This window comes from Dermacentor albipictus, unplaced genomic scaffold, assembly GCF_038994185.2.
Source record: "Dermacentor albipictus isolate Rhodes 1998 colony unplaced genomic scaffold, USDA_Dalb.pri_finalv2 scaffold_15, whole genome shotgun sequence".
In the NCBI taxonomy this organism is placed as follows: Eukaryota; Metazoa; Arthropoda; class Arachnida; order Ixodida; family Ixodidae; genus Dermacentor; species Dermacentor albipictus.
In genome coordinates, this window is record NW_027225569.1 from 1,631,918 (window position 1) to 1,647,583 (window position 15,666).

At 48.3% G+C, this 15,666-nt stretch overlaps 1 protein-coding gene across 1 annotated transcript; it reads right to left on the bottom strand.

Moving 5' to 3' along the window:
- Nucleotides 1–3,353: 3,353 nt before the first annotated feature.
- LOC139051885 (uncharacterized) lies at nucleotides 3,354–4,542 on the bottom strand. Its single transcript, XM_070528922.1, has 7 exons — nucleotides 4,494–4,542; nucleotides 4,337–4,381; nucleotides 4,108–4,155; nucleotides 3,996–4,034; nucleotides 3,790–3,900; nucleotides 3,683–3,721; nucleotides 3,354–3,597 (listed from the first exon to the last, which is right to left on the bottom strand). The coding sequence occupies exons 2-7, from the start codon at nucleotides 4,351–4,353 to the stop codon at nucleotides 3,354–3,356; spliced, it is 498 nt and encodes a 165-aa protein (XP_070385023.1). The 5' UTR covers nucleotides 4,354–4,381; nucleotides 4,494–4,542.
- Between the last annotated feature and the right edge of the window lie 11,124 nt (nucleotides 4,543–15,666).

Below are 15,666 nucleotides of genomic sequence, written 5' to 3' on the forward strand. Positions count from 1 at the left end.
TTTGGCTTAGAAGTGCTTTTGTGTTGGCAACCTTGTGCTTTTAGCTTACTTGAAGCTTGTCCTTGGCACCACACGTCTTTTCACCAATTTTTGGGAAAAAGTTCGCACTTTAGCCAAATTTAGCGGAATATAGTCGCCTTGTCAGGCCACCATGGGCAAGTTTTCAACCTTGACAGAAATGGCGTATTTTTTTTCGGCGTTCCACTTCAAGTAGCGACTTCGCGCTTTTTCCTATCACTATCTACACATTTTTCTGGTTCATTTGGTACCAGAACCGTGATTCTAGGCCCGAAACTTGCGAAGTTATGTCGGTTTTCACTTGGAAGTTCCGAAATCCAAAATGGCGGCGCCCATGTTCTGGCGGGGGACCATGCCCGCCTAGGGTCGAAAAACTGCTTTTTTCTTCAAACTTCTGCGATCTCTTGCGACGAAACTTGTTGATTCGCACTCGCGTTCACTCAAGGAGTCTCCAGACACCGGAATTCCGTTTGTAGGCTCCTTATTTGTTGATATTCGGCGATCGCGGCCGTAATGGCCGCCGTGGGGCCTTGTTTACAACAAGAAATCACAGATTTTTGCTGTTTCTTGGCCGATTTCGATGCGGTTTTCGGTGTCTGCAGGTTCTCGGAGTGTTTAGATAAGAGGAGTGTCAAAGGGTTTGCATGTACTCACTCTTTTGATGGGTGAAATCCGGAAAAAACCCGCTGCCTTGAAAACGGCTGGCCCGAGCCCCTCGGCGGCGATGATGATAGTAGTAGTAGATAGGGACAGAGTGTGAGAGGGGTTGAGTGTACCCCACCTGCAAGTAGATAGGGACAGTGGGGGGGGACAGTGGGAATCTCGTTAATTCATTAATGCGCGTCACTAATTTCATAACGAGGCATTTGGCTAGGTGCCTTTTTATTCATTTTCCCCCGCTGGTGGTCGGGGGGTGTAGAGGATAGCCTGGACTGCCATGATTATCAGCGGGGCAGCGTGATCGGTGAAAGGCGGCGGGATTTCCTTTGGCTCATTTTGACGTGATGATTTGGATTTGGGTTGGCGTATATCCAGGCTTCCTTGCTTGTCAGCCACTTGGTCAAAAAGAAGAAAAAGAAAAGACAGAGAGGGAACACGAACAGGAGAACACACGATAGAAAATCCAGGAGTACAAGAATGAATTGCTTGCAAAGTATTAATTGTGGAAGGATTAACCGCAGTGTATTGGGACTGGGGTTGGCTCCCACGGTAGTTTTGCTGTGAGCCTCAGAGTTGGGTTGCCCTTTGTTTACCCAGTTGAGGCCATGTACGGACCGGAAGAATTGGTAGCATTGTGCTACAAAAAAAAAAACCAGGAGCGACGTGCGGAAGAGTAGGAACGTTTAAAAAGGGGCATAAAGACGAAAAACTTATTAATAATAAAATAACGTGATAAAAACAACAAGGTAAAAGAGATGAAAAGAGCACAAGAAAGCTGATCGAGATGAGAGAGCTGATGCAGGCAACAACCAGGCTGCCAATTCCTCGAGGTTAATATCGGTTTCCATTGTGCGAACAGGAGCACTTGAAACTGCGCTCAAAGTGCTCTCGCGAGTTCCAGCGCCTACCATTGGTCGAACAAGAGTGCGAGCGTCGTGTTTCAATGGCAGAGGAGGCGCGCTTTGACGGCGCCGTGAGCAGCCGAGAGCAGTCCGAGGTGCTCCGTCGTCAGCGGCGGAGTAGCAGGGAGAACGAAGGAAGTCACATCACTTTTTTGACGTCACTTCTGGTTTAATCCCCGGGAAAGCCGTGGAAAAATGGCAGACGGTGGTAGCGGTGATAGTCGGCCGATGCCAGCAAGCGTAATGGCAGTAGCTAAGCGCTGCCGTCTGGACGAAGAGTTATTGTTGCTGTTTGATGAAGACAGCAGCTGTAGCACAGATTCGAGCACAAGCTCCTCTTCGGACAGCAGCGGCCACGAGGAGGATTTAGCATTGGATGAGCAGACGTTCAAGGAGCTTTTTACCCCGCCGGAGAAGCGACCGAAGGTCGAGCCGTATGTGTAAAGGCGCGCTCACACTAGCGGGAGACTTCCCGCAGCGGCACCGCGTAAACGACGCCGCTGCGTCGCAGCTGCTCGGAATGACGATCACACTGCGCGCGTTTTCTCGCTGCGGTTCATGGAATGTAGAGATAGGAGGCGTTGAGGGAGGACCCTAACGAGCAGAGAGGGGAAGGGGATAGTCATGTGACACCAGATTTCTCACGTGGTCGTCTTGACCGTCTGCTAGCTCTCCTCGCGTCGCCCTTTTTGTCACAAGGATGGCTGGTTCGAACGATGAGCTGTTGGCTACGGTAAACGTACTCATACTTGCTTGTTCGCTGCTTCTCCACCGTCGCCGTGCACGGAATGCACGGAAGCGCCGATTTTGGGTGCGACCCATGTTTCGCCGTCGAGAGCAAGAAGGGCAGGCGCGCCTATTGCTGCCACGGCTCAAAAGCAGTAGTACTTATTGTAACCAAGCTCACTTTATTGTGAAATCAAGTGTACGATAGAAGCCATTCTGGTTGACACAATTCATTTTGTAAAGCGCCATTCTGAACAGAAAGCTTTGTCAAACACAGCCATGATTAACTTTATTGTTCATTGTTCCTTTACCTTTTCGTTAAAATTTAAAATGATTTGGAGTGGCAAAATTCCTTCAAATAATATGCCTCATGTTGTCCTTTCTAGAACTGCAGAAGCACAGGTTAAGCCCATCTGGACGTGAGGAGAACCCAGCAGAGAGCAACTTAACTACCGTTTAAGCCGGGCTCGCCGGGCCATTGAAAATTCGTTTGGCATAATGGCTGCAAGATGGCGAATATTAAGGAGGCCCTTTAGGGCATCAGGGGAAACAACAGAAAATATTTGCAAGGCGTGTGTTGTGCTACACAATTCATGATGTCGGAGAGCGCATTAGCACGATCTGCCTACAGCCCACCTGGCTATGCCGACAGTGAGGACTGGCAAGGAAACGAAACTCCAGGCTTATGGAGGACAGACGGCAATGACCTTCCAGCAATGAGAGGGATAAGCAGACAAGGTTGCCACTCTGCAACGTAAATATGGAAAGCCTGCGTCAATCAACATTTTTATGCCGTGTATGTTGAGCTGCTGCGATGTATTGCAGGTCTGCTATGAATGTGCGCGACAGACTGGCACAAGATTTTGTCACGGATGGCAAAGTTCCATGGCAACAAAGGATCGTCAACCGTGCAGGACGGAAGGTAAAACAAGCAGGATAATGCTGCATCGGCTCTAAAAGATGTTCTTTAAAATGAATTCAGGCATCATACTCTTGAGTTCAAACAAACGTAGGCTTTATTTCACCACAAAATGAAGGCCAATTGCTTTACTGTAGACTATCTTGCTCAGCTTCATACAAAATTTTGGATATAATAAATATAGCTTGCGATCGCTGCCTTGGTGGTAGAGCACGCAGCTTCACGGTGACTAAGCGGCCCGTGGCTTCACTGTCGTCTTCGCATTCAACTTCATTCCTTTGTTTTCTTGTGATGCTTGCAAGGCTGTCAGCACATTTGTCAAGGGTCGCCTTGACGCAATCTTCAAAATTATCGTCTGTCCTCTTCCTCCTTCTGCAAAATGATGAAAACTGCATTCTTTCACACCATTTTTTAAATCTCTCTTTTGTTAGGAAGAATGAAACTTTCAAGTACGTACCGTGAAGGTGGCCCTCCGGCAGGTATTCCTTTGGACAGCCTTGAGAAGAAAAAGCACAAAAACAATTCAAGAAATGACTACATGGCAAAGTTTGCTTCCTTGTGTACCTGGCCGGCGGCGTGTATTGCCCACCAGTCTCAGCTGGAGGATGTGGCCCCCGGTTTTGAGCTGGTGAAGGGCTACAGGACCTTGAAAACCCAGCTTGAGCAGGTGCTGGGCTGCGTGACAAACAATGCACTTCTGAATTTTCTGACATCGATCACTTACCGCAAAATACTTGCAAATGTCAGTAAAAAGGATGGTAGATGCTTACCTGCTGTCGTGGTCCTCCGAGTCAACTGTGTCGTCGTACCTGGATTGTACAAAATGCGAGTTCACTGAACTTGCAGCATGATGTAGACTTACGCATGGATGTGTCTACTTACAATGTGAGAAGCTGCGCTTCTGCAGGGCTCTGGCTGTTTATATCAGCACTGCATCAGATAAATGTATTAAAACATGACATTCTTTGTACTCTCCTTGTACCAACACTGCTTGAAAACATACTGAGAAGCACAAATGTATGGTTTATTATTTCAAAGGTACAAAAATTTCCAAATCTGTAGTGTGTACTGTATAACACAGTTCATACGTGCTTATTGAGTGTGTACTTACAGTTCCAGAAGCTCCATGTCTGGAGAGTTCTGGCTTTTGTCAGTACTGCATGAAACAATGAAATATCCTCTCACCTTGCCTCAACGCTTCTCAAAATACAATCAGAAGCTTGACATAAGGTCATACGTTTGCCAGCCAAACAGACAATAATGCTTACCTTTCTGTGGTAGCAAGACTGCTGCAATTTGGCTGACTCGGCCCTGGTGATTGTCTGCATAACAAGACGCCAGGATAGAACATTTTGGTGCTCAAGCATGCATCCAAATCTCAGCTGCAGTTCATAACCATACATACCCGGTTTCATTCTGAATGTTTGTCGTGGTCCTGAGGTGAAAAAAAAGGATAAGTGTTTACAGCATTGTCAGTGAGGCAACATGGCTTCTAACTATCCCAGACAAACTTTCATATTACGCGAACTGAGAACATGGAATTTGCAATATTCCGCGGGAGATATCAAAGAATCTTAAAAAATCGCACCTGGCATTATGTTGTGAAACATGGTATATGCTTATAAACCGCCGTACGCAGACGCGTATCGAAGCAAAGTGCCGCATGCACAAAGGGACCCGGAGGCGGTGCCCAGTCGCGCCCAATTCTAGCTAGCTTTTCAATGATATATTGGGGCAAAGCACGCTTTGCGAAAGTGCAGACGAAAATGTGGGGATGGAAATAAGCGGTACGGGACGTTGAGAAAGAACTATGGCACTGAAAAAGTTCGCGTATGGCAAGCAAAGAAGGAAACATGCACCGCTGCTTCTGCTTCCCACTGCGAAAAGGGTAGCGGAGGCACTTTTGGAGCACTGTGGCTAGGCACCAAGTCAGAAAAAGATTCACACTGAAACGGTAAAATTGTGACTTCTGTACGTTACATGTTCATAATTACCGATATACACCGCAGTATAACTTTCCACGGCTCGTTTCGAAGGCAACACCGCATTCACTAGAGGCGCGTTTGCACCGCTTGGAAGCATCGAACTCGTGGCTGAGTGGTAGCGTCTCCGTCTCACACTCCGGAGACCTGGGTTCGATTCCCACAGGGCCAATCTTGGAAGTTGCTTTTTATTTATGAAGCGCCTGCCGTGATTTATCGCTCACGGTCGACGCCGCCGACGCCGACACCCGACGCCGACGACACCGGCTTTTCTGCGACACGAGCTCCTTAACGCTATCGCGTTAAAACATGCCGGCAAAGGTGTGAGTATACTAACCTGAGGGCGTAGTGCGGCGTGCTTCGCAGTATGCCGTCGATTATGGGGAAGAGCGCCCACTTTTTCGCGGCGTTGCCGCCGTTGCCGGGTGCCCCACTCCGACACGTGGAGTCAGTGTCGCTGACGATCTTAAGCCAGCGATCCCTGGCATTTCTTAATTTTGATGATGCTTCGGAAGCTGCCGAAAAAATTTTCCTCATGCTGACCGACACCGGGGTCGACACCGTATACTAGACACTCCACAACGAAATAAACTTACCAGTCAGGCCGAACTCCAGTCCTATTACCTCCCATCGGTTCATCTTAGCATCCGTGTCTGTATAGTCGCAATGCATCTTGTCATAAAGAAAAGGATATGACCGAATACACTCCAGCAACCGCTGAAAATCCTCAAGTCGCATGTTCATCTTGAAGGGGCAGCGCAAAAAGACGATGGCAGCAGGCAGGAACACACAGGACAGCGCGCCGAGCAACCGCCGAGTGTCCCGCAGCACGCGCGCAGCCTCCTGCCTCCGCCGACGGGGTCACTGAACTGGGACCGACGTCACGGTTCACGGTCGGCCCCCATTGGCTGTTCTCGTCAGCGGCACGGGAAACATAGGTACTCGACCCATCGCTCTGCGGGACGGCAGAGCAGCCTGTCTGCGGGAGAAAAAAATTACCGACGATTACGTTACTTCCTAATGCGAAATTTGAGCGCAGCAAATAAGCTGTTTCACCTTTTCGATAGATTGAGGCAAAGAAATCGAGCAACACATGTATGCTCTATCACAGAATTTTTTTTTTATTTTTCACACGTATTCCTTTAACAAAGACTCCACTAACAGTTCTTGACAGTCATGAAGGAAGCTTTGTGGTCGGAGAAATAGGCTGATATATGTTCGACTTGGTACACCAATGCTTGATTCTCAAAGACGAGATCTATACAAGTGCCTCGCGAGGTTGTCACAGCCGTGGGACGCGTTACGAGCGAGAGGAACGGGATGTTCTCCCGCATTCTCCCACAACCCGAGACTCGCAGGAAGAGGGGGGAGAGGGGCGGCGTGTACACCCAGCGGCAAACGATGGGGGCAGAAGCGCGCGCAGCAAGCGGACAACACGATAAAGGGAGGAGGGAAGAGATAGCAGCGACTGACTGATGCCGCTGACGCCGATAGTGACTCAACCCCTATCCGCCACACGAGAACAGGGGGGGGGGGACCCTTTCGTCCTCTTTCTGCATGGCGGCGACGGTGTTCTATGCAGTCACGTTATCTTGAATCTCTAGCGGCGTCAGCGGCATCCAGCGGTATCAGTCGGTCACTGCTAGCGCTGGGGGGATGAAAGGGGGGCGGAGCTGGTTACGAGGCCGACGACAACGCCGACGCGAAACCCAGGAACGGACGCCAAATAGCTGCGCTCTAAAACCGGTTTGTGCGGGAAGCGGCGTGCGGGAAACGTTCTGCGTTGCGCGCTTTCCCGCTAGTGTGAGCGCGCCTTAAGAGACGGTCGCCGCTTATTCGGACGAAGAGGTGAGTTGTTGCATCCTACTTAGAACCTGCAATCATTAACCAACCTGCGTTTTTTTCTTTGTACCTCACTAGTTTCGCAGGAATTTCCGACTGCCAGGGTCGGCTGCAGATTCCCTTGCTGCTGAGTTCGCGAAATCGCCGCAATACCCTTCAAGAACTGATCGCGGAGGCCTGCACCCAAAGTCCCTTCAAAAGCATGTGCTGTCCTTTTTGTGGCGAGATATCGAAATAAACGTTAATGAGGTATATTGTTGAGCTAATTGGTGCATCAATCACTTAAAACCGGTCTTAGAGAAGAACCAGACACAAGGAAGAAGAACACAGACGTGGATCAAGCTGCTCGTTCACGTTTGTGTGCTTCTTCCTTGTGATTGGTTCTTCTCTGCTGCCGCTTTTAAGTGATAACACTTCGATATTATTTACAAATAAAGAGAGAAGAGTTGTGATTTAGGATGAGTGATTGGAGGCATCTGATGACAAAAGCGTCACGGTACATCTGACCTGGCGCGAAGGTTTACACACCGATTCTGACCTGCGTGAGGGTTTACACACCGATTTCTCAAATGCTTATCATGGCTGGAAATTGCTGTTACAGGTCACTGCTCTTTTGCATGCGAAGGGCTCAATCTTCCCACCTGTGAATGTAAATTAGTTTGATCGCACTTAATTCAGTGTGCCCAGCTTTTGTGTGTCCAGTTTGCCCATTTCTGCTCTTGCCTATGGTTTTTAAAGGTATTTCAGGGGGAAAATACCGCATGGCTGTACCAAAGGTGCCTGATGAACACATGTGAAGCTTTTTCAGACAACTGGGCAGATGCAAATTTTTCCTATACTTTGCTGCAATGCTTGATGGTAACATGAGATGCTAGTTTAACAATTTCGCATTATTACAAAAGTATCCCATTTTTGCAGGTATGCTGCCAATAAATCCTGCATACGGGATGTCGCAGGGCGATTTGAGGTTGGGGACAGCACGCATCACAGGATGATGTGCCGCGTCATAGCGTTTCTTCTGGACATCGCACCCCGCATCGTGACCTTCCCAGATGACTTGCAGAACCTTGCTAATGCGTTTGAACAGGTGACCAAAAATTCTTTACTTCTGATTTGCGCCGTGCATAGGCTTTGACGTTAATCAAAACAGCATGTCACTTGCCAACTATATTACCCTTTAAAGCTGTCTTTTCCTTCACGAAACACTTGTAACTCTGAATGTTTTTTTGTTATACTTGTGCATGCTTACACGCTAATAATTTGATATTCTTTGTTATCACTAGGCTGTAATAATTTTTTTCACTATCTCTTTGTGTGTTCTGCTGCTAATGTATTGTTGGGGGCCAGGGGCTCCTCAAGCCGTCCTAGAGCGGCTTTTTCCTTGGCCTCCTGTACACCCTGGTGTATGAATAAAACGCCTGAATGAACGAACTGTGGATGCATTTCATGCCTTCCTGCAGATGTAACAATGTCAATGGCTGTATGTTGCTACGAGGGGACTTAACATACCTAACTAAATAAAATACACATCTATACACTACTTATAATTTGGATGTCTATGTTCTGACCAGCTGTCACAGCATTAGCTGCAGTATGTGTTAGTAAGTTATAATGCTGTCTGAGAATGTTGGACACGTTAGGAATAGATGCAGAGTGTGTTAGGATAAGGTTAGTTCGTGAATCGGCGCCGATCGCTTGTCCGTGCAGATGAGTTCCTTCCGGTCGAGACCGTCGGCCCGTTTAAGGGCATCGTCAATTATTTCTGAAGGGTATTTCTGTACGGTTAGTGCGTCACGAAGCTGGTTACAGTTGCGAGCGAATTCACTTACTAACACAAAGCGACCGTCTTAAACACATTTTCACGGAATCGCCAAGGGTTGTCTATCGTCGGTCTAGAAATCTGCGTGACCTAGTAACCTCTTCCAAGACTAAAGCGATTGCTCCTGCTGGTTGTCATCCCTGCAATAAGCCCCGTTGTAAAGTTTGTACACACATGACCACATCAATGACTGCTAGAAGCACAACATCCAATTTTTCTGTTAAAATCAACGGCGACTTCACTTGCGACAGCGCTAACGTCATCTATCTGCTTGAATGTTCAGTGTGTCATATGCAGTATATCGGTCAGACCGAAACATCATTTCGTGTCAGATTCAATAACCACAAATCACACGTTAACAGCTTGCCACACCTGCCATTATGTAAACATGTTCGACAGCCAGGTCATAGGTTTGACAATATCAGTGTAACCATAATACAATCAGGTATCAAATCGCACCATGATCGAGAAGTACTAGAATCCTTTCTCATCCACAAATTTAACACTGTGTCATCCGGTATCAACGAGAGCGTAGGAAAAGTGTCGTGCCTTTCTGCCACATCTTGATGTGCCTGTCCTTGTAAAGACTTCACAAAGCATGCCAAATCAGTTTTGCCATGTCGCAATCGATATCATGCTGCACTTCATGTACAATCATCATGACACATGAATGATGTTTAATGCATATCATTTATCGTGCTTAAGTTATATTTGCTGCTGTACTTCTTTATTATTATTATTATTATTATTATTATTATTATTTGCAAGTGTACACGTGCATCTACTACTGATTATGCCCACGTGCGCATGCCCATAAAAGCGGCTGCGCGCTTGTATGTGTATTTATCCTGACGAAGGCCGTGCCGCGGCCGAAACGTTAAAAACATTAAAGATGCCATTTTCGTAAGTGTGCACCTTCGTTTCTATATATATATATATATATATATATATATATATATATATATATATATATGTGTGTGTGTGTGTGTGTGTGTGTGTGTGTGTGTGTGTGTGTGTGTGTGTGTGTGTGTGTGTGTGTGTGTGTTGATGCGCTACGTGGCCGTTGTGATCGTTGCACGCATGCATGCATCGAACGGATGATATAGACATCGATCAGTCGGTCGGCTGATTTGCTGTTTCCACTCATGCTTGATGTTACAGCGAATTTTAGAACTTAAGAGGAACGTTTAGCTTGGGAGCTCATATCTTGGTCGCTCGGGAGCCCAGAATCAGTGTCACAAGTCAACACCGCTGTATTGCGGCGAAGCCGACTTTAAAAACCCAGCTATATAGATGGGTCCGTTTCATCGTTGCCGTTGATGTGTGCGATAAAGGCTGTGAAATCAAACCTTTGCACATGTTGTTTTCTTCGAACACTCCTAAAATTTGCTTGATGGGAATCTTGCGTGTATATGTTTTAGAGCGCAGCTCTTTGGCGTCCGTTCCTGGGTTTCGCGTCGTCGTCGGCGTTGTCGTCGGCCTCGTAACCAGCTCCACCCCCCTTTCATCCCCCCAGCGCTAGCAGCGACTGACTGATACCGCTGGATGCCGCTGACGCCGCTAGAGAGTCAAGATAACGTGACTAGGGTCCCCCCCCCCCCTGTTCTTGTGTGGCGGATAGGGTGCTCTTCAGTTGCCGACGCGCCGGTTATTTCACGTAGGCCCCGGCACGTCGACGAATACGTGACCACCTTCCCACGGCTAGACCTGGTTCTTAGCGCTGCGGAAGCGAGGGTATCATATTGTTTGTGTCGGCATCGGCGGTGTTGTCCCTGAAACCAACTCCGCAGCTGGGGTTGACTCACTATCGGCGTCAGCGGCATCAGTCAGTCGCTGCTATCTCTTCCCTCCTCCCTTTATCGTGTTGTCCGCTTGCTGCGCGCACTTCTGCCCCCATCGTTTGCCGCTGGGTGTACACGCCGCCCCCCTCCCCCCTCTTCCTGCGAGTCTCCGGTTGTCAAAGCGCCGGCTCGAACTTAGATCGGTGGCGGCGGATCTGTATATGTGCACCGCCCGAGCCGAAATGGCCGCTGCCGTTCGCCACTGCGAAATTATCTGCCAGTTCTTTCTGAGCCATGAGCGAGACGACCGATGGAAGTCCTCCGTCTGCTACTGCTGCTGCTGCTGCTGCTAAACGAGCTGCCAGAGCAGAGGCCCAGCGCCGTCGCCGTCAGAATCCAGAGGTGCGTGCCGCCGAAGCAGAAGCTTACCGTCGCCGCCGTCGAGATGATCCAGGAGTACGCGTCGCCGAAGCAGAGGCTAAGCGCCGCCGCCGAGAAGACCCTGCCGTTCGCGCCGCCGAAGCGGAGGCTCATCGCCGCCGTCGAGAGCAACCAGCAGTAAGCGAGGCTGAAGCAGAAGCTCGTCGCCGCCGCCGAGAAGACCCTGCAGTTCGCGCCGCCGAAGCGGAGGCTCATCGCCGCCATCGAGAGCAGCCGGCAGTAAGCGAGGCTGAAGCAGAAGCTCATCGTCGTCGCATAGAAGACTCTACCGTTCGCGCGGCCGTGGCCGAGGCCAAACGCAAACAAAGGCTCGCAAACAGTCAGGGTGCAACAAATGCTTTCCGGCGACAGTTTACAGACAATCCGTTTGGAAGTGTGTGGTCAGTGTGTGATCGGCTCTGGTTCCAAAATGACGTGAAACCGCTTCCGGATACGTGCCGTGAGAATCTCCGGTGTGCGTTTCCCAACTCGGACTTCTGTCAATTCAGACTGTGTTCTTCATGCATGCAATCTGTGCGGAAAGGTGACATTCCTCATTTTTCGACAACAAACGGTTACAAATATCCCTCGAGGCCAGCGCACCTTCCACAACTTAATGCGGTGCGCTCGTAACGCGTCCCACGGCTGTGACAACCTCGCGAGGCACTTGTATAGATCTCGTCTTTGAGAATCAAGCATTGGTGTACCAAGTCGAACATATATCAGTCTATTTCTCCGACCACAAAGCTTCCTTCATGACTGTCAAGAACTGTTAGTCGAGTCTTTGTTAAAGGAATACGTGTGAAAAAAAAAATTCTGTGATAGCGCATACATGTGTTGCTCGATTTCTTTGCCTCAATCTATCGAAAAGGTGAAACAGCTTATTTGCTGCGCTCAAATTTCGCATTAGGAAGTAACGTAATCGTCGGTAATTTTTTAGGCACAAGCATAAGCTAAACATCAAATTAAACAACCACGCCATATATTGGAAAACCCAGTATCCAGTGCGCCGGATTATAGGCCCAGTGTCGCGCGCTGGATGCTGGGCAGGCGTGGCGTACTGGGAGGCGCTGGCTAGTGGTGCGAAAAACAGCTCTAGCGCGTTAAATACTCGGTACCTGGACATCGCACATATATTTTTAATACAAAAAGAACAGAGAGTGTTTTAGTGCAATAAAAAGTAATAGAAAATAAAAGCGCTCCGACCAGGATTCGATCGTCCGACCTATTGATCTCAAGCTCGGTACTTTACCACTACGCCACGCCAACATTTTTTTTTCTTTCATGGTATTTATTATAGTTGCATTCAACCAGACGTTCACCAGTTCTGCATAGTCAGAGAATGGAGGGCACAATGAAAGTCACACAGAAGAGGCAGCGTTCATACTGTGCGTAGAAACGTTCGTGTCACTTTAGAAGTGTGGCAAGGATAAGCACCTTACAAAAATAGGGTACCAGTCCGGTTGCACACCGAGTCCATCATAAACCTGCTTTAGGTGTAGTGTCATGTGGATGAAATTTGCCCTTGTAGGTACAACCGTTTCGGCGTTTCGGTCCATCATTCGCGTTTTCCACAAACTGTGCATTCCCATGACAAAAAACATATCGAAAGGTGCACTATTATCAGAGGTTGGCAGCAAGTATGGCACAGTATGAGCGTTAATCTCAAAGTCTTTCTTTAAAGTCCGTTGGAGGACATCCCAAAATAGGATGGCGTCGGTGCAGCTAATAAAACAATGTTCAATTGTCTCTGGTACATCACAAAGGCGACAGTTAACAAAAGAGACAAAGATACCCTTTTTTGTAGCCATGCTTTAACCGGTATGGTTTCACTATGAACTTTATAAAAGAATGTTTTGCAGCAAGGGGATAAATACATTTTGCGAACTCGCTTTAGCACGTCGTGGCCTGGCAATTTATTGTATATTGATCGGTAAAGTGGAGGCGGAAATAGCATGGATAGTAAGTCTTTGTACAACGTTTTGCGCGACACAGAATACAAGTATTGTTAAGAATGGCGAGCCGCTAAGCAAGATTGCCACGTTGCCACCCGATTACGACAAGGAATGCAAGACGCGCACCTCTCCCTCTCCGTCGCTGCAGCTGGGAGGCGTTCAAAGAAGCGGCCTTTGCGTTGGAATCCGCCGCCTTCCTCCAGCCCCTTCGACATTGTGACGGAACTAGTTCGGTGCGTGAACAATGATTCCGGAGTTCCCCAACGCGGAGCTGATTTAACACGCATGGACAAGCTGCCGTGGGAACGACGTATTTTTGTGCTTCTCACGGTTCGGAGTGGCACGGAACAACGAGCGACCCTCGAGCGGCAACGATAGTTCCCGGAACGGCACCCACCAACGCCGTCGTCGGGCATCAGAGCGCGGTTGCCTTTGTGTACGTAAACTGTTCTGCAGAGCAGCGGCGCGTTGGTGATGAGTAAACGAACAGTCGCCGCGTCGTAGGACCGGCGGATCGAGTGTATAAAAACTATGGTTGTGCGAATGCTGAGGACACTTCTCTTGAGCAGTCATGTTAGACTGAGTCACTTCTCTCATGCAGTCATGTTGGACTGTTACTCTTTTTCTCAAGCAGTCATGTTAGACTGAGTTAATTTCTGTAAATAAACCCTTTTTCCTCGTTCTCGATGAGAAGCAGTTCTTCACTTCATCAACGATCTCAGCGTAAATAAGTTGGACGACGGCATGGGCCAGCTACCTCCGAATTCATGCCGTACTCCAATCTTGGCAAAGGACCACGGACGACGGGATTGAGCCCCCAATTCTGACAACTGGCTGACAGCGGTGAGATGGACTTTGCGACATGGTGCTGTATCTGCGGTGAGTGCTTGGTTTTTGCTTTGACTCTCTAGGCTTCATTTTGTGGTTGTTCTGTTTAGAACAGTCGGGAAGCTAGATTGTTGTGTGTTAGCTAGGTTGTGTTTTCCTAGCTAGATTTAGAGAGCAGAATCAAGGCAGTAAAGCAGCAGTCATGGAGTTAAGGACACTGCTGAGAGACGAGTTTATGATTGTTGGTGAGGAACTGGGCCTAGATGTACGCAAGGAAATGCTCAAATCGGAATTATTGGAGCTAATTTCCGAAAAGGCCAGTGAGGAAGAAATTGAAATGGGGTTTGAACTTCTGAAAAAGAGAGAGAAACGGGAAAGAGAAAGAGAAGAACGGAACAGAGAAAAACGGGAGAGAGAGGAACGGGATAGAGAGAGAGAGGAACGCGATAAAGATCGCCAGTTAAGAAAAATGCAACTTGAACTTGAAAACAGACGTTTGGAGTTGTCTTAAGGAAGTGAAGGCGCTCTGGGTCGATCAAGTGAGGCAGAATCGTACCGCATGGACAGGCTATTAAAGCCATTTGAGGTCTGGACCGACATAGGCTTGTTCCTAAGCAATTTTGAAAGGACTTGCGAAAAGATGAACTTCGGTCCGAGTACATGCCCACAGCGGTTGCTGTCTATGTTGCCGTGTGAGGCGGCGGAAGTAATCGCCAGATTGAGCGTGCAGGATGCATATGATTATGCGAAAGTTAAGGCTAGTGTCCTGAAGAAATACCGCCTTTCAGCCGAAGCTTTTCGGCAAAGGTTTAGGAGCACAGGCAAGAAAGATAGCGAAGGCTATCCGGAGTTTGCGTATAGCTTAAAGGCCAACCTAGTCGAGTGGCTTAAAAGCGCGGAAGCGTACGACAGCAGAGACATGATCATTGAATGCATGTGTCTAGAGCAGTTTTACAAAACCATCCCCCAAGCTGTGAAACTGTGGGTGCAAGACAGAGGTAATGTAAACACTGTGGAAAGGGCGGCTGAATTAGCCGAAGAGTACGCAACCCGTAGAAAATTGAACGCCGAGGAGGGAAACTGGGACGGTCGAAATGGACCGCGGAAACCATTTCCGTTCAAAAAGGGTGCGCAAACTAGACGATCCGAGCCTGTAGACATGGCGGAAAAGCCCGAAGAAAAGAGCGAGGAGAAACTTAACGGAGAAACCGCACAAAAAGAAGAGAAAAGAAAATTCGAATCTGTTAGACCAATTCGCTGTTACAAATGCCACAAACTGGGACATATAGCTGTAAACTGCGAGAAGTCTAGCGTAGTTTTTTCCTACGTGGAGGAAAAGGATGAGAATATGGAACTTTTAAGTCCATATCTCCACGACCTGCAAGTTAATGGAAAACCATGCCGAGTGCTAAGAGACAGTGCCGCCACGCTGGACATTGTCCATCCGTCTTACGTGATGGTAGATGACTTCACCGGAGAAGTAGCGTGAATAAAACAGGTTGTAGAAGAACACAGCGTGTGTCTGCCCATGGCCAAAGTCAAAATCAGTGGACCATTCGGGGAGCTAGAGACTGAGGCTGCAGTTTCCAAATTTTTGTCACTGCAGTATCCCTACATCTTTTCGAATCGTTCGAATCAGTTACTGCGTGACAGAGGGCTCAAACTGGGAGAGGGCATAGTACAGGCATTGACCCGAGGCCAAGCTCGTAAGATCGCGGCGCTTTCGGCTGAAAATGCTCAAGCTCCTCCAGCGGAAGCAGAAAAGGGCATAACTTCAATACCCGAATCCGAGCTAGGCCCGAGGGACAAAAGAA